The sequence below is a fragment of the Esox lucius genome, chromosome 22 (assembly GCF_011004845.1).
Source record: "Esox lucius isolate fEsoLuc1 chromosome 22, fEsoLuc1.pri, whole genome shotgun sequence".
Classification (NCBI taxonomy): domain Eukaryota; kingdom Metazoa; phylum Chordata; class Actinopteri; order Esociformes; family Esocidae; genus Esox; species Esox lucius.
The window spans coordinates 2,386,653-2,408,683 of record NC_047590.1 but is presented as its reverse complement, the minus strand read 5'-3'; the positions used below and the strand labels follow the sequence as shown (position 1 = coordinate 2,408,683).

The window sequence follows — 22,031 nt, the reverse complement described above, 5'->3', positions numbered from 1 at the left end:
GAGTGAACGCAGTCAATTGGGCCCGAGCTCAGAAACCCACTGCAAAACCAATCGGTTGTCCATTGTTATATATCGACTCCAGGAGTCAAATTTCGAACATCGCAGCCTCTGCCACCTCTTTCCAAGATTCTGCTGGACCACCAATGATTGATTTACAACTCAAACCGACACTGAAATGGAAGACTTTGTCCTCAATACGGCTCTAGTGAAGCTGCAACAGTTTAATGGCACAGAAACAAATTGGGCCACTTTCCATTTCTATGGTGAGTTTTAGCACACTGGTCCATAAATTAATAGATTTAACTAGGTCAGTAAATTACAAATACACACCTTCAATGTAAAATTACATCTTAAGCAAACTCTAAAAACATGGGTATCATTTTATAGTGTAAAGCTACGTACTGAACACACAATTTCTAATTTACCACATCATATGCTGTATTTAAAAAATCCAATTTGGAATTTAAATGAAAAATCCAATTTTTTTATTTTAATGAAAAGCATCAGGAAAGAAATACAATGAAAGAGGTAAAAATGCGAGCAGTTGAATCAATCTAAAAAATACAAGTTCCTCTCGGTGCCAAAATGCTCAAAGCACTCTGAAGCAGTACCATTGTAAATGTAATCATACAACAGAAGAACGGAAAAAGGAAAAATGTAAAAGAAGCCAAGAAATAACATTATCCCATAGGAACGTTATCATTCATGATATCGGTAATCTGACACAAACCTTTTCGTTATTTTTAATGATCCTTTTAAAAAAAGGCTTCTGATAATGCTCCCCCAGTTCAAACAAAGGGCTTTTCCTGATAATGGTTGTCTATTAACACAAATGGCACATGTCAATGTACCTCTTTAGAAACAAACTACTTTCTTTTATTGGTCCTCTTCAGAAATGGTTGTTTTGTCTTCTAAGTGCACCTGGTTCCTACATATCTTTGGTCCAACACACTCCCACGCTCCATTCTCCCAAAACTACATATGCTATTACTTTTGTAGAACAGAGAAAACACAGGCAAAACTACCAGTCTCTCATTAGCATTACACTGGGCACGCGTTCATCCATCTTTAAATCATGCCTGAATACGTGCAGTAACACTAACACATTCTATTAGTGGGCCCAGACATATAATCACCTATCAACTTCAACATTTATAACACAAACATTTCCTCATCTATTTCAGCCACCAGATATTTGATTGATTTGATAGATTTTTCAAAAACAAAGAACATTTCAGAGATATTACAATGGCATAGAATCAGACAATTATAAGATAATACTGTTGTATAGTCAAAATAGTAAAATGCATAACTTAAAAACAGTTCTTCCTTGAATCTTGAAAAAAAAAAAAAAATTTTTTACATAAACATCATTCATGATTTTGAGTTTGGGTGACTGCTTTTCTTCTTTTAAGGCAAAAGGAAAACATTCAATACATTTTCCAGACATAATGGACCACACAATGGTCCATTTGGTCTTAGTTGAGACATCCCAAGAACAGTAACAAACAGCAACACTCTCATTGAAAAGTACCATTTAACGCTTAGAAAATAAACTGATAGGCCACACGGCAGTTGTGCACTTAGCAAAGACACAGCACCTGACAGGCCTGTCTCCCTAAATGTCTAGTAAAGAGCTTTCATAGCGATCCTGAATTTAAAAACAAAAGGCACAGTAAAACAATCAACCAAAGTATAGTTTGAACATTCCATAAGTGAGCAAACCAAATGCATAGCTTCAAAAGGAGTGCTGGTCACCTCTTTATCTGGATTGGGCTGCCTGGTGGCTGGGAATATTTACTCTACTCAAAAGTCAAAAGGGAGAGCTGTGTCCCATGGTAAATGTGGTCCACGTACAGAATGAAGAAGTGCTATGAGGCCGCCTGCACAGACAGTGGGAGTGACAGACCGACCTTCAATTGCTGCGAGCTTGGGAGTGAGGGGGGGTAGGTTGGAGTGACGGGGCGGGGTAAGGAGGTAAAACAATCCAGTCAGCCCCTCACCTGGGGATTGGGGGAAGCGGTGGGGCACCCCTGGACTTTTTGTCTGCACCTGAAAAGGGAAAAAACAAACAAAGATGTCCGATATGTTAAGCTGCCGGTTGAGGTGGGTAAGATGCTTTCAGTGAACAGAGTCTGAAACTCCACGGCATCCAACCGATTTCACCGTCACAAAAACAAATCAGGACATGAATCTGACCCAGGTTTAAGAGGGATTTGTCTTCTACCTTTGCCGTCGGACTTGGCCATCTGGCTCGGGTAGGTCTTCTGGCAGGAGACGTAGGGTTCTGGAGTTGGGAAGTCCGAGATCGGGTGGAACTGGAACCTGGATTCAAGCTCATCTTACAGCAGAAAGGTCAGAGGTTAAATGCCACCAAATGGCCACAAATGACCTGCTGCTTGACATCAATCAGGTTTAATTAAAAAATACATTTAATGCAATTGTTGTAAGCTAGCAGACAGTATTCCAGAGTGACTTACAGCATCAGTTAATGTTGAGTGCTTTGGTTATGGGAGCTGAGGTATTGTTTAAGTGTGATGACTCAAACAATGTCTAGAAGGCAGATTAGGCCTCATCGCCGAGGTGCTGTCAGGTCCACTAACCTGCGTTTTGGTTATAGGAGTTCTGGAATCCATTGCCCATCGGGGGTGGAGGGCCCCCTACACCCGGCCGGTCCGGAGGGAGCGGGGGACGCGGTCCACCCCTTTGGGGCTCCAATCCTGGGCGATTAGGAGGCGGGGGACCGGGGGAAGACCTCACACTGCCCCCGCGCGGACCAGAGGGTGGAGGGGGAGGGAGCGGGCCTGAGGGGGCAGGGAGAGTTTAAACCACATCTCAGTCTAAACTCAGTTCCAAACGACAGCATAATGTTAGCTACACTGGCTAACCACAAAACACAGATATAGTGTGGCGAAACCACAGAAAGGCTCTAGGCTGTGTGTGTGAGGGGCTAGGTAGGTCTGTGTGTGTCTCTAGGTGTGCGTGTGAGAGAGTCTAGGAGTGTGTGTGTGTGTTTTAGGTCTTTCTATACTCATGGGGACCTTTTTCAGGTCCCCATAAGGCAACGGTCAATTTCCCGCACAGGGTTTAGGTTTAGGGTCAAACATACAATACATTTTACTGTTAGAATTGGGGTTTCTTTAAGGTTAAGTTTAGAGTTAAGGTTAGGCGAGAGAGAGAGTCTAGGGGTGTGTGTGTGTGTGTGACTTGGGTGGAATCGTCTCCTCACCTGTCCGTCCCGAGGGGTTTCTCCCCAAAGGGGGAGGCCTCTCACTAGGAGGCGGCGGTAGTGGCCCCGAGCGACCTGGGGGGGGTGCCGGTGCGCTTGAGCCTAGCGACAGGTTCCTCTCTGGCAGCCTGGGGGTGTGTTCGTCCCCCCCCGTGGGCGTTGGAGGTAGCGGCGGGGGCCCTGGTCGTCCCGGCGGGGGAGGTGGGGCACCTCCGCCACTTATGGAGGAGGACCGAGACGGCTTGGAGTTGAAAGAAGGGGGCGGTGGGAGGCCTTCCCGGGGTATGGAGGACCGGTGACCCCCCAGGGGGGGGAGTGGAGGCCGGGAGTCCTCCGAAGGCCTGCTGGGCTGGGGCGCTGGAGGCAGAGGGGGACGTCCACCACTGGGAACGGGAGGAGCCCCGAAGCTGGGTTTCGGGCCCGATGGGGCCCCCATAGGGCCAGGGGGAGGAGGCAGGCCTGGGTGTCGACCCGGGGGGTTAGGCGGCGGAGGGGCTGGGGCTGAGCCGGTCGTCCGGCCTCCACCAGGAAGAGGTGGGGCCCCTCGGCCCTGAAAACTCTGGTTGGGTCGTGGGGTGGTGGGGACCGGGGGAGGAGGTCCACCCGGGTTCTCTGGTCGTGGCGGGCCGGCCCGTGCCCTGGGGACATCCGGGGCGTTGTTCCGGGGCCCGCCTGGGACGCCAGGGAGACGTGGAGGCCCGGCAGTTTGGCTGCCGCCACCAAAAGGTCTGGGGCCTGAGGGGCGGCCTCCTGTGGGGAGCATAGGGGGCCTAGGGCCTCCTGTGTCTGGGGAGAAGGAAGGAGGGTTTGAAATAGCACACCACACTTACATGGATCAATGGCAAAAAAAGGACCAACCAATTTGAATGTGCCATCTGAGCAATACACATATTAGCACCTTGGCAAGACAGTTATCACATTTAACGTTATCAATAGTGGAAAACCTGAAGTCGGGCATTACACAGTGCCTGCTATTATTCTGAAACACAGCACAGAGTCTGTTCTTATTCTGAAACATAGCACAGAGTCCGCTCTTATTCTGAAACGCAGTACATCGTCTGCTCTTATTCTGAAACATACAGATTATTACCGTTGCTGTTCCCTCCTGAGGAACGGAGTTTGGGCATGCCTCCTGCAAAGAGACCTCCTAGTGGTGGACCTCCTCCGCCACCACCTCCGCCTCCTCCGCCTCCTCCGCCGCCTCCTCCGCCACCTCCTCCGCCACCTCCTGCTTTGGGCTCTGTAAATGAAGTTATATACTGAATATCTGCGCCTCAGATATCAAACCCCAGCGTATCGAATTAATCGGCGACAGAATGTTTACTCACTGTCGATTGCGGGTTTACTGCGATCATTCGTGACAGTCTTTTTCAGCCGAGCACCTTTGGAGATATCGGACAGCAAAGCGTTCCTTCCTTGGGATTCACTCTTGCTGAGTGACGGCTTCTCCGTATTTGCCTGTGAATTTTTTGCATTACATTTACGACAAGAACTAAGAAGCCAATTTGATTATGACATACCATAATATTTCCTTCATAACAGACGCAATGACACGGCCACTTCCTTCCCCAAAATGTCCCTGTTGCAGGATTACTGGTTAGGCAGGTCACTAGACAGTACATAACGTTATCTCAGAAAGGTACGCTGTTTTCTGGTAATGTAAGCCTCACCACTGCAAAGGTCGGAGGAGGTGGGGGGGCAGGTGGGGGTGGCGGGGGGGCAGGCATCCTCTCTGTCTGTCTTCAGCTGTGCTGCTACAGCTTAACCCCTGAATGCTGGAGGGAGAGCAAACGGACACATAACATTGAAAAGACGCATTTACACACAAAACACAGCCAGGCCTAAATCCTGTCATACACACTGGTCAAAACAAGAAACCAGCCAGGCCTAAATCCTGTCATATACACTGGTCAAAACAAGAAACCAGGCAGGCCTAAATCCTGTCATATACACTGGTCAAAACAAGAAACCAGCCAGGCCTAAATCCTGTCATATACACTGGTCAAAACAAGAAACCAGCCAGGCCTAAATCCTGTCATACACACTGGTCAAAACAAGAAACCAGCCAGGCCTAAATCCTGTCATACACACTGGTCAAAACAAGAAACCAGGCAAGCCTAGTTCAGCCGGCCTGCAATAAGATGTGTTAATCGTGGCTGCCCCCTCGAGAATCAAACCCGGGTCGCCCACACGAATGGCATTGTCATTAACCACTATGCCACCACACTGCACACATGCTCATTTCACTCATTAACATCACGCCAAGTTTGAATATTTTGTTAGACACCATTAACTAGTGTTAAACTGAGCAACGTTTCTTATTAAGTTTCTCCACCACAAATAGTATCTATGAACTGTATGACTTTTGCCACTAGCCATTTTAATAGCTTATTAGCCATTCGTGAATGACATTGATACAATAACTACTGTACCAATATAGGTGATGATAACAGACTTTTTCGTCAAGTGAAAATATGAGAGAATCATGTAGCCAGCAAGGTTTTTGTCTCTCTTTTGCCACTGGCCGTTTTAACAGCTAATTAGCCATTTGTGAATGAAATAGATACAATATCTATAAATATAGGTGACGATAACTAGTAATGGTCATTCAAGGCTTAATTTGCGTTAATTTAGCAGCAGGATATTATGGTGGCAGCACTCTCATTTTCTTTATCACAATAAAAGCCATAATTGAAATGTATAAGGCAATATAGTTAACAATCTAGTCTGTGAAAAAGAACAGACAAGAATAACATTGGAGCGGACATTAAACATAAAATGTACAGACAAGATTAACTATATTAACTTATATAGTTCAATGATGGCTTTTATTTTGAAAAAGAAAATCTGAGTTAGCGCTGCTAGCATAACATCCTGCTGCTAGAAGAACAGTAATGAAGACTCGAACGGCCATCACTAACGATAACTGACTTTTTTGTCAAGTGAAAAGACGAGAGAATCGTGAAGCCGGCGAAGTGTTTGTCTATCCTGAACAAATCCTAATATCCACCAGAACCGTTTTATTTCAGGCTTCCTATTACGTAGCTACGCACAGTAACCAGCATGTCAGTCAGTCAGTGAGTCAGTGAGTGACATTGGCTCTTCTTAGCCGGCTCCACTTACACAGTCCGGCAGAAATGAGGGGAACACTTAATCTTTACAGTATAACACCAAGTCAATTAAACTTCAGGAATATCAATCTGTCCCAGGTAGGAAGCATAAGAGATTGTGAATCAATGGGCACTTGTTTTGGTGCAAATTAAAGTAGCAACAGGTGCACTGGAGAGGCAAAAGGAAGACAACCCCCAAAAAGGGAATGGTTTTGCAGGTGATGGTCACAGACAATTGCTCTCTCCTTATCCTTCCTGACTGACTGTTCTCTAGTGTGGAGTCCTTGTCACTACTGGTAGCATGCGGTACCTGCAGCCCATTCAGGTTGCACAGGTGGTCCAGCTCCTCCATGTTTGCTGTGTCTCCCAGTACAGTCTCAAGAGCATGGAGGAGACACCAGGAGACGGGCCATTACACGAGGAGAGTTGGACAGGGCATCAACCCAGCGGCAGGACTTGTATCTACTCTTTTATACGAGGAGAATGGGAGGAGCCAGAGCCCTACAAAATGACCTCCAGCGGGCTACTGGTGGGCATGTTCCTGACCAAACTGTCAGAGACAGACTCCATAAGGGTAGCATGAGGGCCCAACATCCTCTAGTGGGACCGGTGCTCACAGCCCAGCACCGTGCAGCTCGACTGGCATTCGCCACAGAACACCAGATTTTGCAGGTCCGCCATTGGCGCACTGTTCTCTTCACAGATGAGAGTAGGTTCTCACTTTTGGTTTCCGTTGACGTCATTTTGTTCTCAACAAATTACACAATGTACAGTAAAGATTTTGATATTTAATATATTTCCTTCATTGAGACCCGATGTGTGATTTAACTGTTCCCTTAATTTTTTTGAGCAGTGTAATTGAAGAACAATGTGAGCGTAGATGCCCCAGAATAAACACTGAAGTACAGTGCAAACTGAAAAAACTTAACACATTGCTTGAGTTAAAAACCACTGAAGAGAAGCACTGAATTTGGATCTGGTGTGTAGACACTTCCTGGTACCGCAGCTAAGTGACAAAGATGAACACAAACATGAACAGATCAGTTCCACAAACAGGAACAACTAATTTAAAAGCCCTTAAAAGTGTTGAAATACAAACCAAATGCATGATACAGCGATTTGAAATCTCAGAAACATTTAGCAACATTTAGGACAGGAGGCAGTTACACTCAGTCTGCTTGTGTATCAGTTACCTACACCAGACACAGAGAAGGAAACAGAGACACGGCAGTTACAGGAGTTACCAGTAACCAAGAGACACTAGAGAAAGAGAGAGGAGAGAGACCGATAAAAGAGAGAGATGACAGTTTCAGAAGCAAATGCCTCCAGCTTCCTGTCAATGAGGTCAACAGGAAGACCTGATATGAATGAGATCTAACCCACAGCCATCCTGTCTAACTCTGTCTCCCCATCTCTCTATCCCATTTACTCTGTCTGTCTGTCTCCTCATCTCTCTATCCCATTTACTCTGTCTGTCTGTCTCCTCATCTCTCTATCCCTGTTACTCTGTCTGTCTGTCTCCTCATCTCTCTATCCCTGTTACTCTGTCTGTCTGTCTGTCTCCCCATCTCTCTATCCCTGTTACTCTGTCTGTCTGTCTCCTCATCTCTCTATCCCTGTTACTCTGTCTGTCTGTCTCCTCATCTCTCTATCCCTGTTACTCTGTCTGTCTGTCTCCTCATCTCTCTATCCCTGTTACTCTGTCTGTCTGTCTCCTCATCTCTCTATCCCTGTTACTCTGTCTGTCTGTCTCCTCATCTCTCTATCCCTGTTACTCTGTCTGTCTGTCTCCTCATCTCTCTATCCCTGTTACTCTGTCTGTCTGTCTCCTCATCTCTCTATCCCTGTTACTCTGTCTGTCTGTCTCCTCATCTCTCTATCCCTGTTACTCTGTCTGTCTGTCTGTCTCCCCATCTCTCTATCCCTGTTACTCTGTCTGTCTGTCTCCTCATCTCTCTATCCCTGTTACTCTGTCTGTCTGTCTCAGGGCAGGAGCACCTGTTGATTGTCCCACTCACTTTCTCTGCTGGGTGGTAAAAACAGTCAGGGGACACTTCTCCAGAGTGACTTACAGTAAGTGTATAGATCTGCACGCCGGTCCCCCTTGGGAATGAAACACACAACCTGGCTTTTAAATTCAGTTGCTCTGGACAACATTAGAAGGTCCAGTAAACAATGCTAGCTCTTCTCACAATTTTGGAAATGGAGAAAAACAACTTGTCACAGGGAGTGTTCTTTTCAGACGAACAACTCTCACAACAAATCACAAGTTTGGGAAGGCGGGGGCCGAAACTTTGGGTGGGAATTAGACTCAGTTGCTCTGTCAAGTGCTAGTGGAAAGGCATCAACGTGAACTTAGCTTGTTACATTTCCGGTGTCTCCCCATGTGCACATTTTCTTGTGAAGTTGTACAGGCGTCTTAGCTGTGGCCATTTAAAGATTGCCAAAATAGCAATTTGGTTCGGCTGAAGGTTTTGAAATCTTATTCTCGTTCCTGCGCCATCTTCGTGTGACACCGCATTAGTCACACCAACTGAAACTGAGATGACAACGTCATACCGTCACCATCACCTGTCACCTGAAACCACTGTTCCCATGTTCCTTTCCCATGTTCCATTCCCATGTTCCTTTCCCATGTTCCTTTCCCATGTTTCATTCCACAGAGAGTTGAGATGTTGACACAGCCCAGATACCAGACAACCCCTGCATTAGTTTCACATCATGGTTTCAGGGTCAAGGTGGATTCCATCCATCATGAATTCAGATAATAAAGTAAGCTGAAATCAGTTTGAATAACCCAAATTAGATTCAAGAAGTTTTTAGATAGTTTTGAGATGACTGAAACTAATACAGAAGTACATTCTGTGGGGGAACTACGACAATAAACGGCACCATTTAATTTTGCAGTTGCTTGAACCATCTCTGGAACCCAAATGGCTCCAAGTTGTGTAGCTAAAACCATAGAATTACATTCAATAAGTGCAAAACAGATGAACCCACCCCCACCCCAGAGCCCCTGAGCTGGATGAGCCCCAGACCTGGAAGTCTTTGGTCTACATCACACTGCTCCTCATTGTTTAGTAAAGAGAACCCCTGACAAGCTTCCCTCAGGCTAATATTAGCTAAATAGCTCGCCACAACGATTCCATTGATTTCAGGGCCACAAGCAGAGAATTATGAGACTGGAGGAAGACATGAAAGCTGAGTTGGCAGTGCGGACCACAGGCTGGGACCACGGCCATCACTGACCACAATACAACAGCCCTGCTGGGTCTGGCCTTTTGTTAGAGGTGACCTGCAGGCCGGTACAGGAACACGTGGAGAAGGAGAAGAAGTCTGAGAGGTAAAGACTGAGAGAGGGAGGTAGAGAAAAACAGAGCAAGTGAGAGAATTGTGAAAGAGAAGAGTGAGATAAAACTGAATAAACAACCGCAAAGGGTTTGTGAGAACAGCTAGCGGCGACTTCACTCGTTTCAGAGCTAATTAACCGTTTCGGAGCCATTTCCACATCCCTGCAGACCCAGGAGTCAACTAGCCTGGTAATCAGACTAAAACAGCGAAACATAACAATATCCTCTACGATCCAGGCTATGATTTCTCCATGCTAAAGGGTAAAAATAACCGTGTCTAACTCGGTGTGCGCGGCTGGGATTGCCTGCCGTTAGCGACACATGACCACTTCAACAGGACACTTTTTTAGTCGAACCAGACACATGCTTCTGTTTAAATGGTCTTAAAATGGCTGCTGTTCCTGCCATGGACCCCCACACCCCTGATGCCAAGGTACATCATTAGGGTCGGGGCGCGCACGTGCACACACACACACACACACACACACACAGACCGTTAGCAGCTATAACAGTTGAGTCAAACACGTTAAAAGCACATTGAACAATAAAATAAATCCAAACTATTCTTAAACTCGTCATCATTTCAGGGCTAACGACAACATAGCGAAACAGTGTCCAAGAAAAGCACATCATGTTCAGTTGCCCACAAATCCACAACCCTAGCACCCTGACCGCTCCGTTCTGACAGGGTGGGATATTAGGGAAAACCCTTCGGAAAGGTTTTTTCCCCACACTAAACTACACAGCATTGTCTGAATTTGCGCGTGCGCTTGTACGCGTGCTGACAGAAGCCTTGCTGAGTGGCTAAGCTAACATCCTGTAAAGGACGTTATGCAGAGTGGCAATTGCTGGCCCCAGTAAGAGGAGCTTCAAATAAAATCTCTACCAGGTATTTCTAAGAGGAAAAAAGGGGCGACTACATCCTGGCTTTCTTGTTAAAACACCCCACTTCTTGGCTGAAGAAGTGCGTTCTGCCCCAATACCATCCCCATTCTATTCTTATTCTATCCAGTCCCTTTAATAGACAGCTTTGCCTACATGAAGACCATGTCTGTACAGCCATTCATGTTCGCCGGCCAGACAGGAAACCAAAGTCACAAGTCGTATGCATGCTTCAATGATTCACTTTTTCTCTGTCACAAAGCTGTCGGTCTAAGTGTCTTTTACTCTTGGCCCATCTGAACTTTCATTAAACACAACACCACTATATTCAGAATAAAGTTCTATACACACGGACGATGTGACAAAAGGTTGCCAGCAAATTAAGACTCCCTTAGGCAGTTCAAAGTCAATGGTTTGAAAAACAAGAAATGTCACTTCTGCACAGAGTAGTAGCTTCCTGAATTTGGTTCCCCTCTAAGACTTCATCATATAGTAGAGAAGTGTTACAGTTCCACATTTAGACAAACCAATGTCATATAGGAAGGGAACAGGCCTGTGGTTAAAAACCTCTGAGAAAGAAAATGTAATAGCCAAAATACTTTATTTTTTTGACTAAACTAGAAAAATTGACATTGATACTAAATGATACAATCAGATCAAATCTCTTTAGACTTGCGCCACAAAACAAACTACTACATTGTTTTGGTGATGTACCTTACCAGTGCAATGGATCAGCATGCACTGACAGAATGAGTTTTAACTGTAGAGCAGAGATAGACTCTTACAGTCACACAACCATCTGAGCTAAGCAATCAGGAACGACATTATAGAACAACTGTCCTACACTCTCTCTCTCTCTCTCTTTCTGTCTTTCTTTCACTATCTGCCTCCCTATTTCTCAAAACCTCACCTCTCATTTAGGCTCACAATCACACCGGCACCCAAGAATCAAAGAGCTGCTTCCTTTTCTTCCTCAGCAGGTCTCCCGGGTTGAGTTTGAGAAGTACGGTTGTGTCAACTCTCCTCTCCTGCTGGAAGAGCTTTAGCGAGAGTCGGTGCCACTTCCTGTGTTCAGCATTTAGTCACACTTCCTCTCTTTCAACTCAGTCAGCAGCCCACCTTTCTCTTCGTCCCTCCCCCTGCTCTCTTCCTCTCTCTCTCTAGCCCTCACCTCTATCCCTTTCTATCTTCCACACTCCCTCTCGCTCTGTCTCTCCCCCCAACCCTGTCCCTTCCTCTCTCCCCCATCTCTTTCAACCTCCCTCCCCCTTCCCTCCGTCAGCAGCCCCTCCACGTCAGGAGACACATATCATCATCTGAATACTGCCGGGATATCTACATCAATACTGCCGGGACAATGACTCAGATGTCAATCTGAGACGCATATGAAATGTCAAACCGCCACAGTCCAAATCATCTCTACACATGGACACACCGTTATTTCCAGCTTCCAATTCAGAGAACGATGAGCGTAGGCCTGTGGTACATTGGTATTCACTCTGCATAATAACGCCACTACATCTAGAAACTGATGTGAGAATAACGCCCGCCCGCCCCCCCCCCCCCCAACGCCCTGCACACCCACACAAACACACACACTCGGTCGCCTTGATCATTAACGCTGCAAATGAATCGTTGCGTTCTTGAGCCGCGCTGGTCACGTGTCTAACACAGGAAGTGAAAGAAGCATCCTCTCATATCCGCAGAGCTGCCTGTTGCTGGACGAATGGCAGACAAGATCCAGGAAACGTTTCAAACTCTGTGTCACAGCCGGAGAATCAAGCAACGGTCACATAGAGGAGATCTCCAAAACACGCAGTCACTAATCTGTCCGGGCTATCTATCCGTCATGTTCAGCCAAGTACGCTTGGCTGCTTGCCTACATGGCTCGAGGTCTGGGAGTACTGCCTGTAGAGGAGAACAAACTCTGAACAGGGTTCCTCAAGCAGCTCCAGTCAGCAAGGCCGGCCAGAGACAGCGCACCACAGTAGAATGCCAACACAAGACCAGAATACAAAAAAACATTATTTTTTACCAGTCCACACATCAATGTTTGCGCGCGCGTGTGTGTGTGTGTGTGTGTGTGTGTGTGTGTGTGTGTGTGGCTGGGGGGGGGGGGGGGGGTTGGCTGTGTTACCCGCCCCTCTATATATATACAAGTACAGTAGCATGTGGGAAACAGTTGTCCATGCTAAGATAGTCAAACCAAATCGGTCCACGCAACTGATTCTGGATAGTCCCCACTACGAGAAATGCAATTTCCAACACAGTGGTTAGGTTTAGGGGTAAAACCTACATTGAGCGGTGTTGGAATCGTGGTCTCTTTTAGGTTTAGTTATTATGAGTTATGGCATTAGGGTTGGATTAAGATTAGGCACAAATGTTAGGTTATTGAGGTTAGGGTTTAGGGCAAGGGGATAGGGAACATGGATTTCTGGATTTATATTCCCCACAATTGTAGAAAAACAATGTTGTTTGTGTGTGTGCGTGCGTATGTATTGACAGATAACCGAGTGCACGGACAGGTTCCTTCTCATTGAACCATCATAATACATACGGAGTCAAGGTCAATTCGCAGTATGAATCGTGGGTCAAATGGCGATAGGGTGCCACTTTCCCTAAACAAATGTACTGCACTACATAGGAAAAGGGGCCATTTGAAATGGAGACACATTTTTATAGGGTAATTAATTCTTCAGATGACCTTTCCGAGCGCCGGAAAAGTTTACATTCTTCCAGCAGCACGTGAGAGTGATGAGTGACTCTGAAAGTCAAAAGATGCCTGCGAACGGCGCAATGAAAGTCTGAAACAACGTGAGGACGAACATTGTGGAGCGTTTTGGAAGTGCTGTTGTTTTATGGCCCTCTGTCGGCAGTCTTCATATGGGCTGTGGTGTGCTGCACAAAATTCGTCATCTACTGTATAGCGAAATAACTACTGTACTGTATAATTTCAACGATTCCCAGTTTTTTAACGTGCACGACAAACAAATGACAGAAAAACAGAACATGAGAAAGATATGCTATATAAACATAAAAATATGCTATAGGCATATTCAACGTATGGCACCAAGTTTCCGTTACTCTAAAATATGTTTGAAGTTGTCCACAACAGATGTGGGAATTAGGATTGCTGCTGCTTTTTCATCCGATGTAAACGATTTTTGAAAGGCAATTATTTCCGTAAATACAATTTAAAAGTCTACAACTCTGAAAAACCTTAATTATGTATTCTACATCAAGTAGGAAGACAGCGACTGACTTCCACAGACACGAGACACTCCTTCGCCATAAACAACTTTAGCATATCTTATGATTTCCGCTTCAGCGCAATTTCCACATTTAGCCTATACCCAAAACATTTGGGAACTTTTTTATTATTATTGACGTACCTGTGAGTCTCTTATATTGTGCCTTATTATGCTTTCATTCTTGTATAAATAGTGTTTATGTCCAAATCCAACGGAGTTGCATTTATCATGTCGTTCGAGAGTGATGGTCCTCTCTCGTTTGCGTAAACGAGAAGTTGTGTGCTTCTCTCCAATCCGGGGCCTTTGTAGTGATGTAACATTTCCAGATGTGCAACTTGTCCGAGTTAGGAACAGCTGGTGTCGCCTATGAAGACGTTTAGGCTACTGGTGAGATCTGCGCAGAACCGACATATTGACTCAAGGAGGGTAGTCATTTAATGATTTATTCAACAGACACGGAGAACCCACGTAGTTTATTTTTAAATGATCATGATTCATTACATCACAAATAGTTTACCAGAACTAAAGGTTATGAGTTCCCTGTCCAAGTAGAAAAATGGAGGGGGGGGGGAGCAAACATGCCTAAGTAGATCGTTATTTTTATTTCACTCTTTTTCCCCATCGCAAACACAATGAGAACAGTAACTAATGAATCGAGCATTGTCACTAACTCGTCTACATTAAGTGTGAGCACTAATGTCAAACTGTAATTTCCGTGGGGAACAGAAGTCCACTTCACCAACCAATCAACTGTCTAATAAACTATCAAACCAACCAATCAACTGTCTAATAGACCAAACAATCAGTCATCTAACCAACTATTCAATCAATCAATGATCTAGTCAACCAAACAATCAACTACACAATCAATAAATCAATCAGTCAATCAATCAACTACACACCATAAATCAAACCACCTATCCACCATCCAATCAATGATTAATATAATTAATTTATTCATTCTCTGCTAATTTATAATTGGGCCAGGGTGGGAAGCGGTCAGGAGAGCCAATGCGTGGCCAGATCCATGACTCCTCCTCTCCATGACTCCTCCCCTCCATTAGCCTATCCTACTCAGCTCAATGAGGCGACCAGCAAACACTCCCACGGTCCCTATGATGCAGACTGCCATGAACACCCACAGCAAGATGTGGTCCATTACCATGGCTACAAACTTCCATTCCTCAGCAGCCTGGTGATGAGGAGAGAAAGACAGAAAGTTAGAGGCAGAGAGAGTGTGAGAGGGGATCTGCAATTTCAGAAAAACTAGACATTTAGAACAAAGAAATGGCAAAGACACAGGAGACTTTATAAGCCTGACATGAACATTCCAGGAATTTCCTTTGGAATCCAAATCTCAAAAAAGATCTTACAAGGTTGAACTCTTCATCAGACCGCATGGTCTCTGCTATGTACTTTATCCCGTCGATGGCACTCCGGACATCCGGGTTCTTGGTGATCGGGGTCTGGAAGGTCACAAAGGTCGGGGTGGGCTTGCCAGAGATGTCGGAGATGTCCAGGTCAGCAGGCTGGAAGCTCTTCTTGTACTTGTCCCTCGATGGTCGGTTCATAGTCGAGAGAAACATGAAGTTGGGGATGGTCTCGATGAAAATCTGGGTAATGAAGGCGAGGAACTGATAAAACGGCAAGATGATGAGAATCACTGAAATTAACCATAGTAAAACTAGACTTGGAGGGCTGGAACGTTTTAAACGGGCTAAACAGAATGTCACTAACGCCTGACAAAATGAATGACATACTGAATGACTGCCACCAGGGGGCAGTGCAGGCAAGAGGAAACAACAACTCTCTACAACTCTGACTGCAAGAAAAGGCTATGAAGAATGAGCAGAACAAATATCAGTTCAACAGAAATGGTGGTTATCCTTAAAGATGACACCAAATAGCCAAATGAAGCAGTGCAGCACTGGCAACATCTAGCTGGGAGGAAGAAGAAAGTCAGGTCAAGTAACAGTGAACGGAGGTTCCTGGTCATCTTCTGAGCTTGGCCAGAGAGTTGGTTTCTGTTGTCCTACAGAGAGAGACACACTCACTCACTCTGCGGTTAAAAATGTCAATCCACACATTGATATCCCGGTTACAACTAGTCCATCTACTTGATGGATTGACAGATTGATTGATTATCGGGCTGATTGATTGTCGGGCTGTCCTACCTTGCGCACCCACTGGGGCATGGCGTGCGTGCTGGGCGACCGGTGGTGCGTGTTGATGACGATGACAGTGATGACGATGGAGGCTATGACGAAGACCATGGTGAAGAGCATGTACTTTCCGATGAGAGGCACAGCACTGGAGGTGGAGGGGATGAGCTCCACGATGACCAGGAGGAACACAGTCAGAGACAACAGGACGGAGATAGACAGCGTCATCTTCTCACCTGGCGGAACAGAGGCCCGGGAGTCAACGACTTCGACAGACACAAAAACAGCAACAATGGTCAGATAAAGAGTCAGAGGCGCACAGTCAGAGATAGAGGCAGAGAAAGACCCCCAGATTGAGAAAACCTTGAACATATATCAACACAGACCCTGTAAAGGGTTAACCTCACCACCGGAACGCTGAACTTGAATGTGACTCAGTCCTACCAGAGTCGGTCGGGAGGTAGAAGACCAGGCCGGTCAGGAAGGAGAAGAGCAGGCAGGGGATGATGACATTGACGATGAAGTAGAGGGGCAGACGCAGCATCAGGAAGTGGTAGGTGATGTCCAGGTAGGGCGTGTCCGGGCAGCAGGCGTAGTACACCCAGTGCTTCCAGCTGCGATAGTCCTGCATCACCCACTCTCCACTCTCCATGAAGTTACTGAGGTCAGGCCGGTCGCTGTCCTAGGTCAGGGACAGATGGGCGGAGGGGCAGACACAAGGAAGGGACAGCAGTGTCAGTCGAGATGGGACAGTTATTCTGGATGCGACAGAAGTGTTTTTCAGGATGGGACAGTATTTCTATTCAGGACGAGACTGTAGTTTTATTCAGGACGGGACAGAAGTGTTAGTTAAGATGAGACAATACTGTTACTCAGAAAGTGTCAGTAGTGTTATTCAGGAAGTGTCAGTAGTGTTATTCAGGATGGGACAGTTGGAAGTGTCAGTAGTGTTATTCAAGATGGGACAGTTGGAAGTGTCAGTAGAGTTATTCAGGAAGTGTCAGTAGTGTTACTCAGGACGGAAGAGTAGGAAGAGTCAGTAGCGTTATTCAGGAAGTGTTTTTACTGGGTTGATAACAGTGAGATGCCATAATATTACCGGGTTGATAACAACAAGGGTTCCATCATAGGACCACGTCCCCAGCTTCATACTGCAGTTCTGCAGGTCAAAGGGAAAGTGAAGCACGATGATCTCACAGTAGCTCTTAAAGATGGCTGGAGGGTTCCAGGTTATCCGACCTGTGTTCTCCAGCAGAACCTTGGTCTCATGTACAATAGCAAATTCTCCATCTGCACTGAACATAATAAAATGTAACATCATAAAATCAGCTTGAACCTTTAAAATCCTTTTTTTCTTTAAAGTACGTAAACCTGTCCATGACTTACTTGTTGTAGAGTACTAAGTCAGGACGCCAAATATCTGTGGATGGGATTCGGATCTTTCGGATTCCGCCATAATCATCAGGGTTCCACTTTAGATTTACATCCTCCCATATCTGATTACAGCCGAACAACAAACAAGTTGGGTTTCACTTCTCGAAGAGAAACACACCTGCTCTGAGATCAACAGGCTCTTTAGGACAGTGAGGAACAGTACCTGCTTTAGCCGCACATTGCTAGTGACTATCTGATTGACTTCATCCTGGCAGAGACGGAGATGTTACATAAGAAGAATGCATAGAAGTACAAGTAGTAGACCTACAAGAAGTAGACGTACAAGAAGTAGACATTGAAGAAGTGGACATTGGAGAATGAGACGTACAAGAAGTGGACATAGAAGTAGACGTACAAGAAGTAGAAGATGAAAAAGGAGGAAAAACAACACCATCGAGCGACCGTATCCTTTACCACATTAATGAGCTGGATGAGCTGCAGGCCGACGGTCACCACCACCGGGTCTCTGTAGTGACTCACGGGTCTGACCACCTTGTCATAACCAGTGAACAGAGTCTGTAGCAGACGAGTCTCGTCTTCTGAACACCAGGCTGAACCTGCAAGGCAAATGTACACGTGTACACACGTCACACGTCATATTACACACACACACACACACACACACAAATATTTGACATTTGAGAAAAGCATGAACACATTATCTTAGAAGTTATTATCAAACACTGTACGACCACCATGTCTCTTAAAGGTTTTGAGTAACAAAGTGAAAACTCTCCAGACCCCTCTGAAATGTTTAAAACATCATTGAAAGTTTATAGAAACTATAAGGGATCTTTGCCATCTTCTGGCCCACAAATGGATTTTGCCAAACATGTCAGAGGAAAATAATAATATGCACTGCCCCCCGATTTCTAAATCTGATGTTGTGTCAGTCGGCGTAGCATTGATGGATCTATGTCCAAGTGGACTAGTGAATTCATGACACACACACACACCACAAACATTTCTCAGGATCAGAAACATGATCTGCCTGTTTCTATTCATAGAGACCGTGCAGTTAAGAGACATTTTGTATTGACACAAGGCTGATATAGGCTAGACATCATCGTGCTATACCCCTCATCAGTCCTCATAGTAAATTATCCTAATATACATCATCAACATATAGTATTCATACACTGAGAAACAGTTAAACTCTTCAAAAGGTTCTGTGACTCATCATTTAATAAGTACGTTAATCTTCTGCTCGTGGAGGTGTGTGTGTAGAACTGATTTAGGGAAATTTCCCAGTACAGACATTAAACGTAGTCCAGGACTAAAAATGAATTCCCATACAGATTTTCCACTGATTTTGATTTTCATTCCCGGAGAAGGCTTCATCTCTGACTGGGAATCTGTGTTACCATTTCCACATGCAGTATTGATAGACGCCTAACCCAACTGAACACAGACTCTTCTCCGAGTTAAAATAAACCATACAGAAATGTTACTGCGCTTTTAAAGTGAAGAATAAAAACACACGCTGTGCATTCTCATTGCAAAACATACATGCTCTAATACACCCACACACACACACAAATAGAAGGAAGAATTCTGCACTTGCACGTGTCAATCATAGACGAATCATACTGTCCTACATCTCCGGTTCAACTTTAAACAAACAGTAGCAACATTTAAGGAAATAACCTTTGTTTTAAAACATGCCAAGCAAATTATCACCATGTCTATAACTTACCTGTCAAAATTGCCAACATCTCAATCAGTAAAGTGTGTATCTTTAGACAGTTCATCCCGGAATGTAGAATTTTGGAAAGTCAGGAAATCTCTGAAATGTCACAGAAAACCTGGATTGTGTCATAAACTGCTGGCAGTTGGCCAAAATCACATACAGGCTCTCCACGTCCGCTGTGCCCCCCCCCTCAATCAGAAGCAGCTCCCTGTGACAAACCAGCAGGAGCCAGAAAGTGTGGGGAGCTGGGGGACAGCTGAGATCTGTCCCTGGGAGATGAGATGTATTTTCATACCAAGGGGTTTTGCTGCAAGCCTGCAGATTCCATGGTGTACACTGTTGACTGGAAACATACCAGAACAAGACGTGGTCATATATGGAGGACATTTTGTTGTTTGGCTGTTGTGAGGGGGTGGGGGGGGGGGTCTGTGGTTTTGTTATTATGGAACGCATTTATTGCATTTTTAAGGTCCACTCAATATCAAATAATAAATGGGTACCAATCGAAGAAGCGAATCGTAATATTTTTTATGGGCCCAAATGCGTTAACAGCAATGGTGGAATTTCAGCATGTAAAAATACCATCGAAACAATTGTTAGGTTGACACAACATTAAATTCTGTTCCTTGTTGTACTGCCCATCCAACAGGAGTTGTTTGTGGAATTGCTTTCCCATATTATGGGACAATGTCTTACCATTGAAAGAAGGAATTATTGCACCTTCCTATATTTGTACTCAACCAGGCGGCTCCTTTGCATAAATTCAACCAGCGGGTGAACCTAATAAAGTTACCAGTGAGTTTTTATTGTGAGGTGTGCAGCTCACGACTTGACACACACCTTCATCCCCCAGTGGAAGACAACTTGTGCCCACTTCACTCTCCTGGGCCCGGGGGGTCCCATCGGAGGATGTACAATGTCAATGACTGTGCTGTTCCTCCCCGGAGGAGGGTCCCATCCAGCAGGAGGGTCCCAAAGCAGTTCTGAGACATTCTTCTGGTTCTGACAAGTTGGTAGGTATATGTTTTCTTGCCGTCATCAAGGCCAGAAGAGCCGTTGAATAAAATAAAAATTTACATTATTGTACAGTAACATGAACGATATCAAATGTTTACTGTGGCCCAGTGCTAAATCAAACCTTATTCCCTATGTAGGTGTGGACATTTGAGAGGATTTGATTGGTACAATTTCATGGTAAAGTAATAATGATGTAATTAATTACCATATTGCTGGCACTTCAGAAATCACCTCAGATCTCACAGTTTAGGCCAGGAATATAACTGTGTATACTTTGCACCACATATAACTACTAAATCTATTCTGATGTCATTTTTAAATCATATTTGCAGCCACTTTAGGGATTTTGCATTGATTACCTGTGTATGGTCGCATGAGGTGTTCTGCCTGATTGAATGCTTCATCTCATAGAAACTCTGTGTGGTGACTTCATCCCGCTTTCCCACTCCGGAATAAACAACAAAATCCTCCTTCAGGACATGCCAGATAGCCTGGTGATGAAATGTTGAGCCCAAGATTTGTATAAGCTTTGTACTAGCTTTGCAGCTTTCTGCAGCACTTCCGAAAGATAATTAAAATGTCACATAGGCTGGACATGGGGGAAGCGTGAACATTTTTGGGTCTTTGGTTTATTCTCCCGCTCTTGCCATTCAAGTGCATTAACTGCATTTCATAGAACTTCTGACCTTTGATCTCAGTCAGCCACAAAATTAAACTTTGAAATGAGTGGTGTTGATGACGCGGGGAACATGTTTGGGGACCCGTGTTTGGGGACCCGTTTTTGGGGACCTGTGTTTGGCTCCATGGCAGTCAAGTCCCGATAAAGACATAGAAACTACTTTCTAGACACACAAAAGGCTCTGAATAACAAGGGGGAAATGGCACCTCATCAATGGTCGAATCACATGCGGGAGAAATCCATCTGTTTGCATTGCTACTTTAGATTTGTGCCAATACATTGAGAATGAAAAACTGAAAATACAGTGCATTTGGAAGGTCTTCAGACCCCTTTTCCCACTGTAAGTTACAATACAGCCTCATTCTAAGATTGATTACCTTTATTTCTTTCTCATCAGTATACACACAATACCACACAATGACAAAGCAAACACTTTGAAATGTCGGCAAATGTATGAAAAATAAGAAATTGAAATATTTCATTTATATAAGTATTATGTAAACCTCTCCTCCTCTGCACTGACCCTGAACACTGGAGCCCCCCAGGGCTGTGTACTCAGTCCTCTCCTGTACTCCCTGTTCTCGCATGACTGCATGGCCACACACAGCTCCATGATCATACTGATCACACATCAACATTCCAGATGCTCTGATGTCCTTTCAGGTACTTTTAATGGGCATTGCAAGTACCATTCAGAGGCTTATTACACTCACATGTATCTTATTCAGCACTTCTACCCCATATTGTTCACATTCCCTATCCTACTCTTATAAAATTGCTGCTAGTTTACATTGTCATGTATATTTAGCTATATTTTCGCTTTATATATTTCTTAATTTTACTACGTAGATGTCGTGTGCCATGTCACAAGAATTTCATTGTGCAGGATGACGCTGTGTTATTTGGTGCATTTGATAAACTTTGAACTTGAACTAATTTAGCTGTTGTGGGAGCCGCTTGATCATATGGTATGTAAGAAGTGCCCATCAAGCCAATCCAACTTCAGGGAAGTGCTTCAGGAAGCATGGAGTGAAATTACCTCAACAAATTGATTACCTCAACAAACTGGCAACTAGAATTTGATTGATTGATTGTCTGCAAGGTTGTAATTGCTGCAAATGGAGGATTTTTTGATGAAAGCAAAATTTGAAGGGCATAATTATTTCAATTAAAAATCATTATTTCTAACCTTGTCAATGACAATATTTCCTATTATTGCCCTTTTTA

At 44.8% G+C, this 22,031-nt stretch overlaps 2 protein-coding genes across 4 annotated transcripts; both read right to left on the bottom strand.

Annotated features, from left to right (window-relative positions):
* Positions 1 to 462: 462 nt before the first annotated feature.
* wipf1b (WAS/WASL interacting protein family, member 1b) lies at positions 463 to 14,136 on the bottom strand. Of its 2 annotated transcripts, none has more exons than XM_013140043.4 (8): positions 13,964 to 14,136; positions 4,900 to 5,004; positions 4,558 to 4,687; positions 4,320 to 4,469; positions 3,230 to 4,015; positions 2,604 to 2,804; positions 2,228 to 2,341; positions 463 to 2,052 (listed from the first exon to the last, which is right to left on the bottom strand). In XM_013140043.4, the coding sequence occupies exons 2-8, from the start codon at positions 4,954 to 4,956 to the stop codon at positions 2,000 to 2,002; spliced, it is 1,491 nt and encodes a 496-aa protein (XP_012995497.3). In that variant the 5' UTR covers positions 4,957 to 5,004; positions 13,964 to 14,136; the 3' UTR covers positions 463 to 1,999. The 2 variants fall into 2 exon arrangements, with proteins under 2 accessions (XP_012995497.3, XP_010885052.4); XM_010886750.5 differs by lacking the exon at positions 13,964 to 14,136 and adding an exon at positions 11,482 to 11,750.
* A 179-nt stretch (positions 14,137 to 14,315) lies between these two features.
* Positions 14,316 to 19,569, bottom strand: LOC105020069 (acetylcholine receptor subunit alpha). 2 transcript variants are annotated; one of them, XM_020042134.2, is made up of 9 exons: positions 19,115 to 19,569; positions 17,833 to 17,975; positions 17,582 to 17,626; positions 17,371 to 17,480; positions 17,084 to 17,279; positions 16,429 to 16,666; positions 15,997 to 16,220; positions 15,196 to 15,456; positions 14,316 to 15,014 (listed from the first exon to the last, which is right to left on the bottom strand). In XM_020042134.2, exons 1-9 carry the CDS (start codon positions 19,167 to 19,169, stop codon positions 14,883 to 14,885), a joined length of 1,404 nt encoding a protein of 467 aa, XP_019897693.1. In that variant the 5' UTR covers positions 19,170 to 19,569; the 3' UTR covers positions 14,316 to 14,882. The 2 variants fall into 2 exon arrangements, with proteins under 2 accessions (XP_019897693.1, XP_019897695.1); XM_020042136.2 differs by having other exon boundaries at positions 15,196 to 15,435.
* Between the last annotated feature and the right edge of the window lie 2,462 nt (positions 19,570 to 22,031).

Excerpts from the sequence above, each read along its gene's own strand:
- wipf1b (XM_013140043.4), bottom strand. The coding sequence starts at position 4,956 with ATGCCTGCCCCCCCGCCACCCCCACCTGCCCCCCCACCTCCTCCGACC. Across the intron at positions 4,688-4,899 it reads CTCCTCCGACCTTTGCAGTG|GCAAATACGGAGAAGCCGTC; the intron begins GTGAGGCTTACA and ends AAAAATTCACAG. Across the intron at positions 2,805-3,229 it reads AAACCCCTCGGGACGGACAG|GCCCGCTCCCTCCCCCTCCA; the intron begins GTGAGGAGACGA and ends CTGCCCCCTCAG.
- LOC105020069 (XM_020042134.2), bottom strand. The coding sequence starts at position 19,169 with ATGAACTGTCTAAAGATACACACTTTACTGATTGAGATGTTGGCAATT. Across the intron at positions 17,481-17,581 it reads GCAATGTGCGGCTAAAGCAG|ATATGGGAGGATGTAAATCT; the intron begins GTACTGTTCCTC and ends GGCTGTAATCAG. Across the intron at positions 16,221-16,428 it reads CTACCTCCCGACCGACTCTG|GTGAGAAGATGACGCTGTCT; the intron begins GTAGGACTGAGT and ends CTGTTCCGCCAG.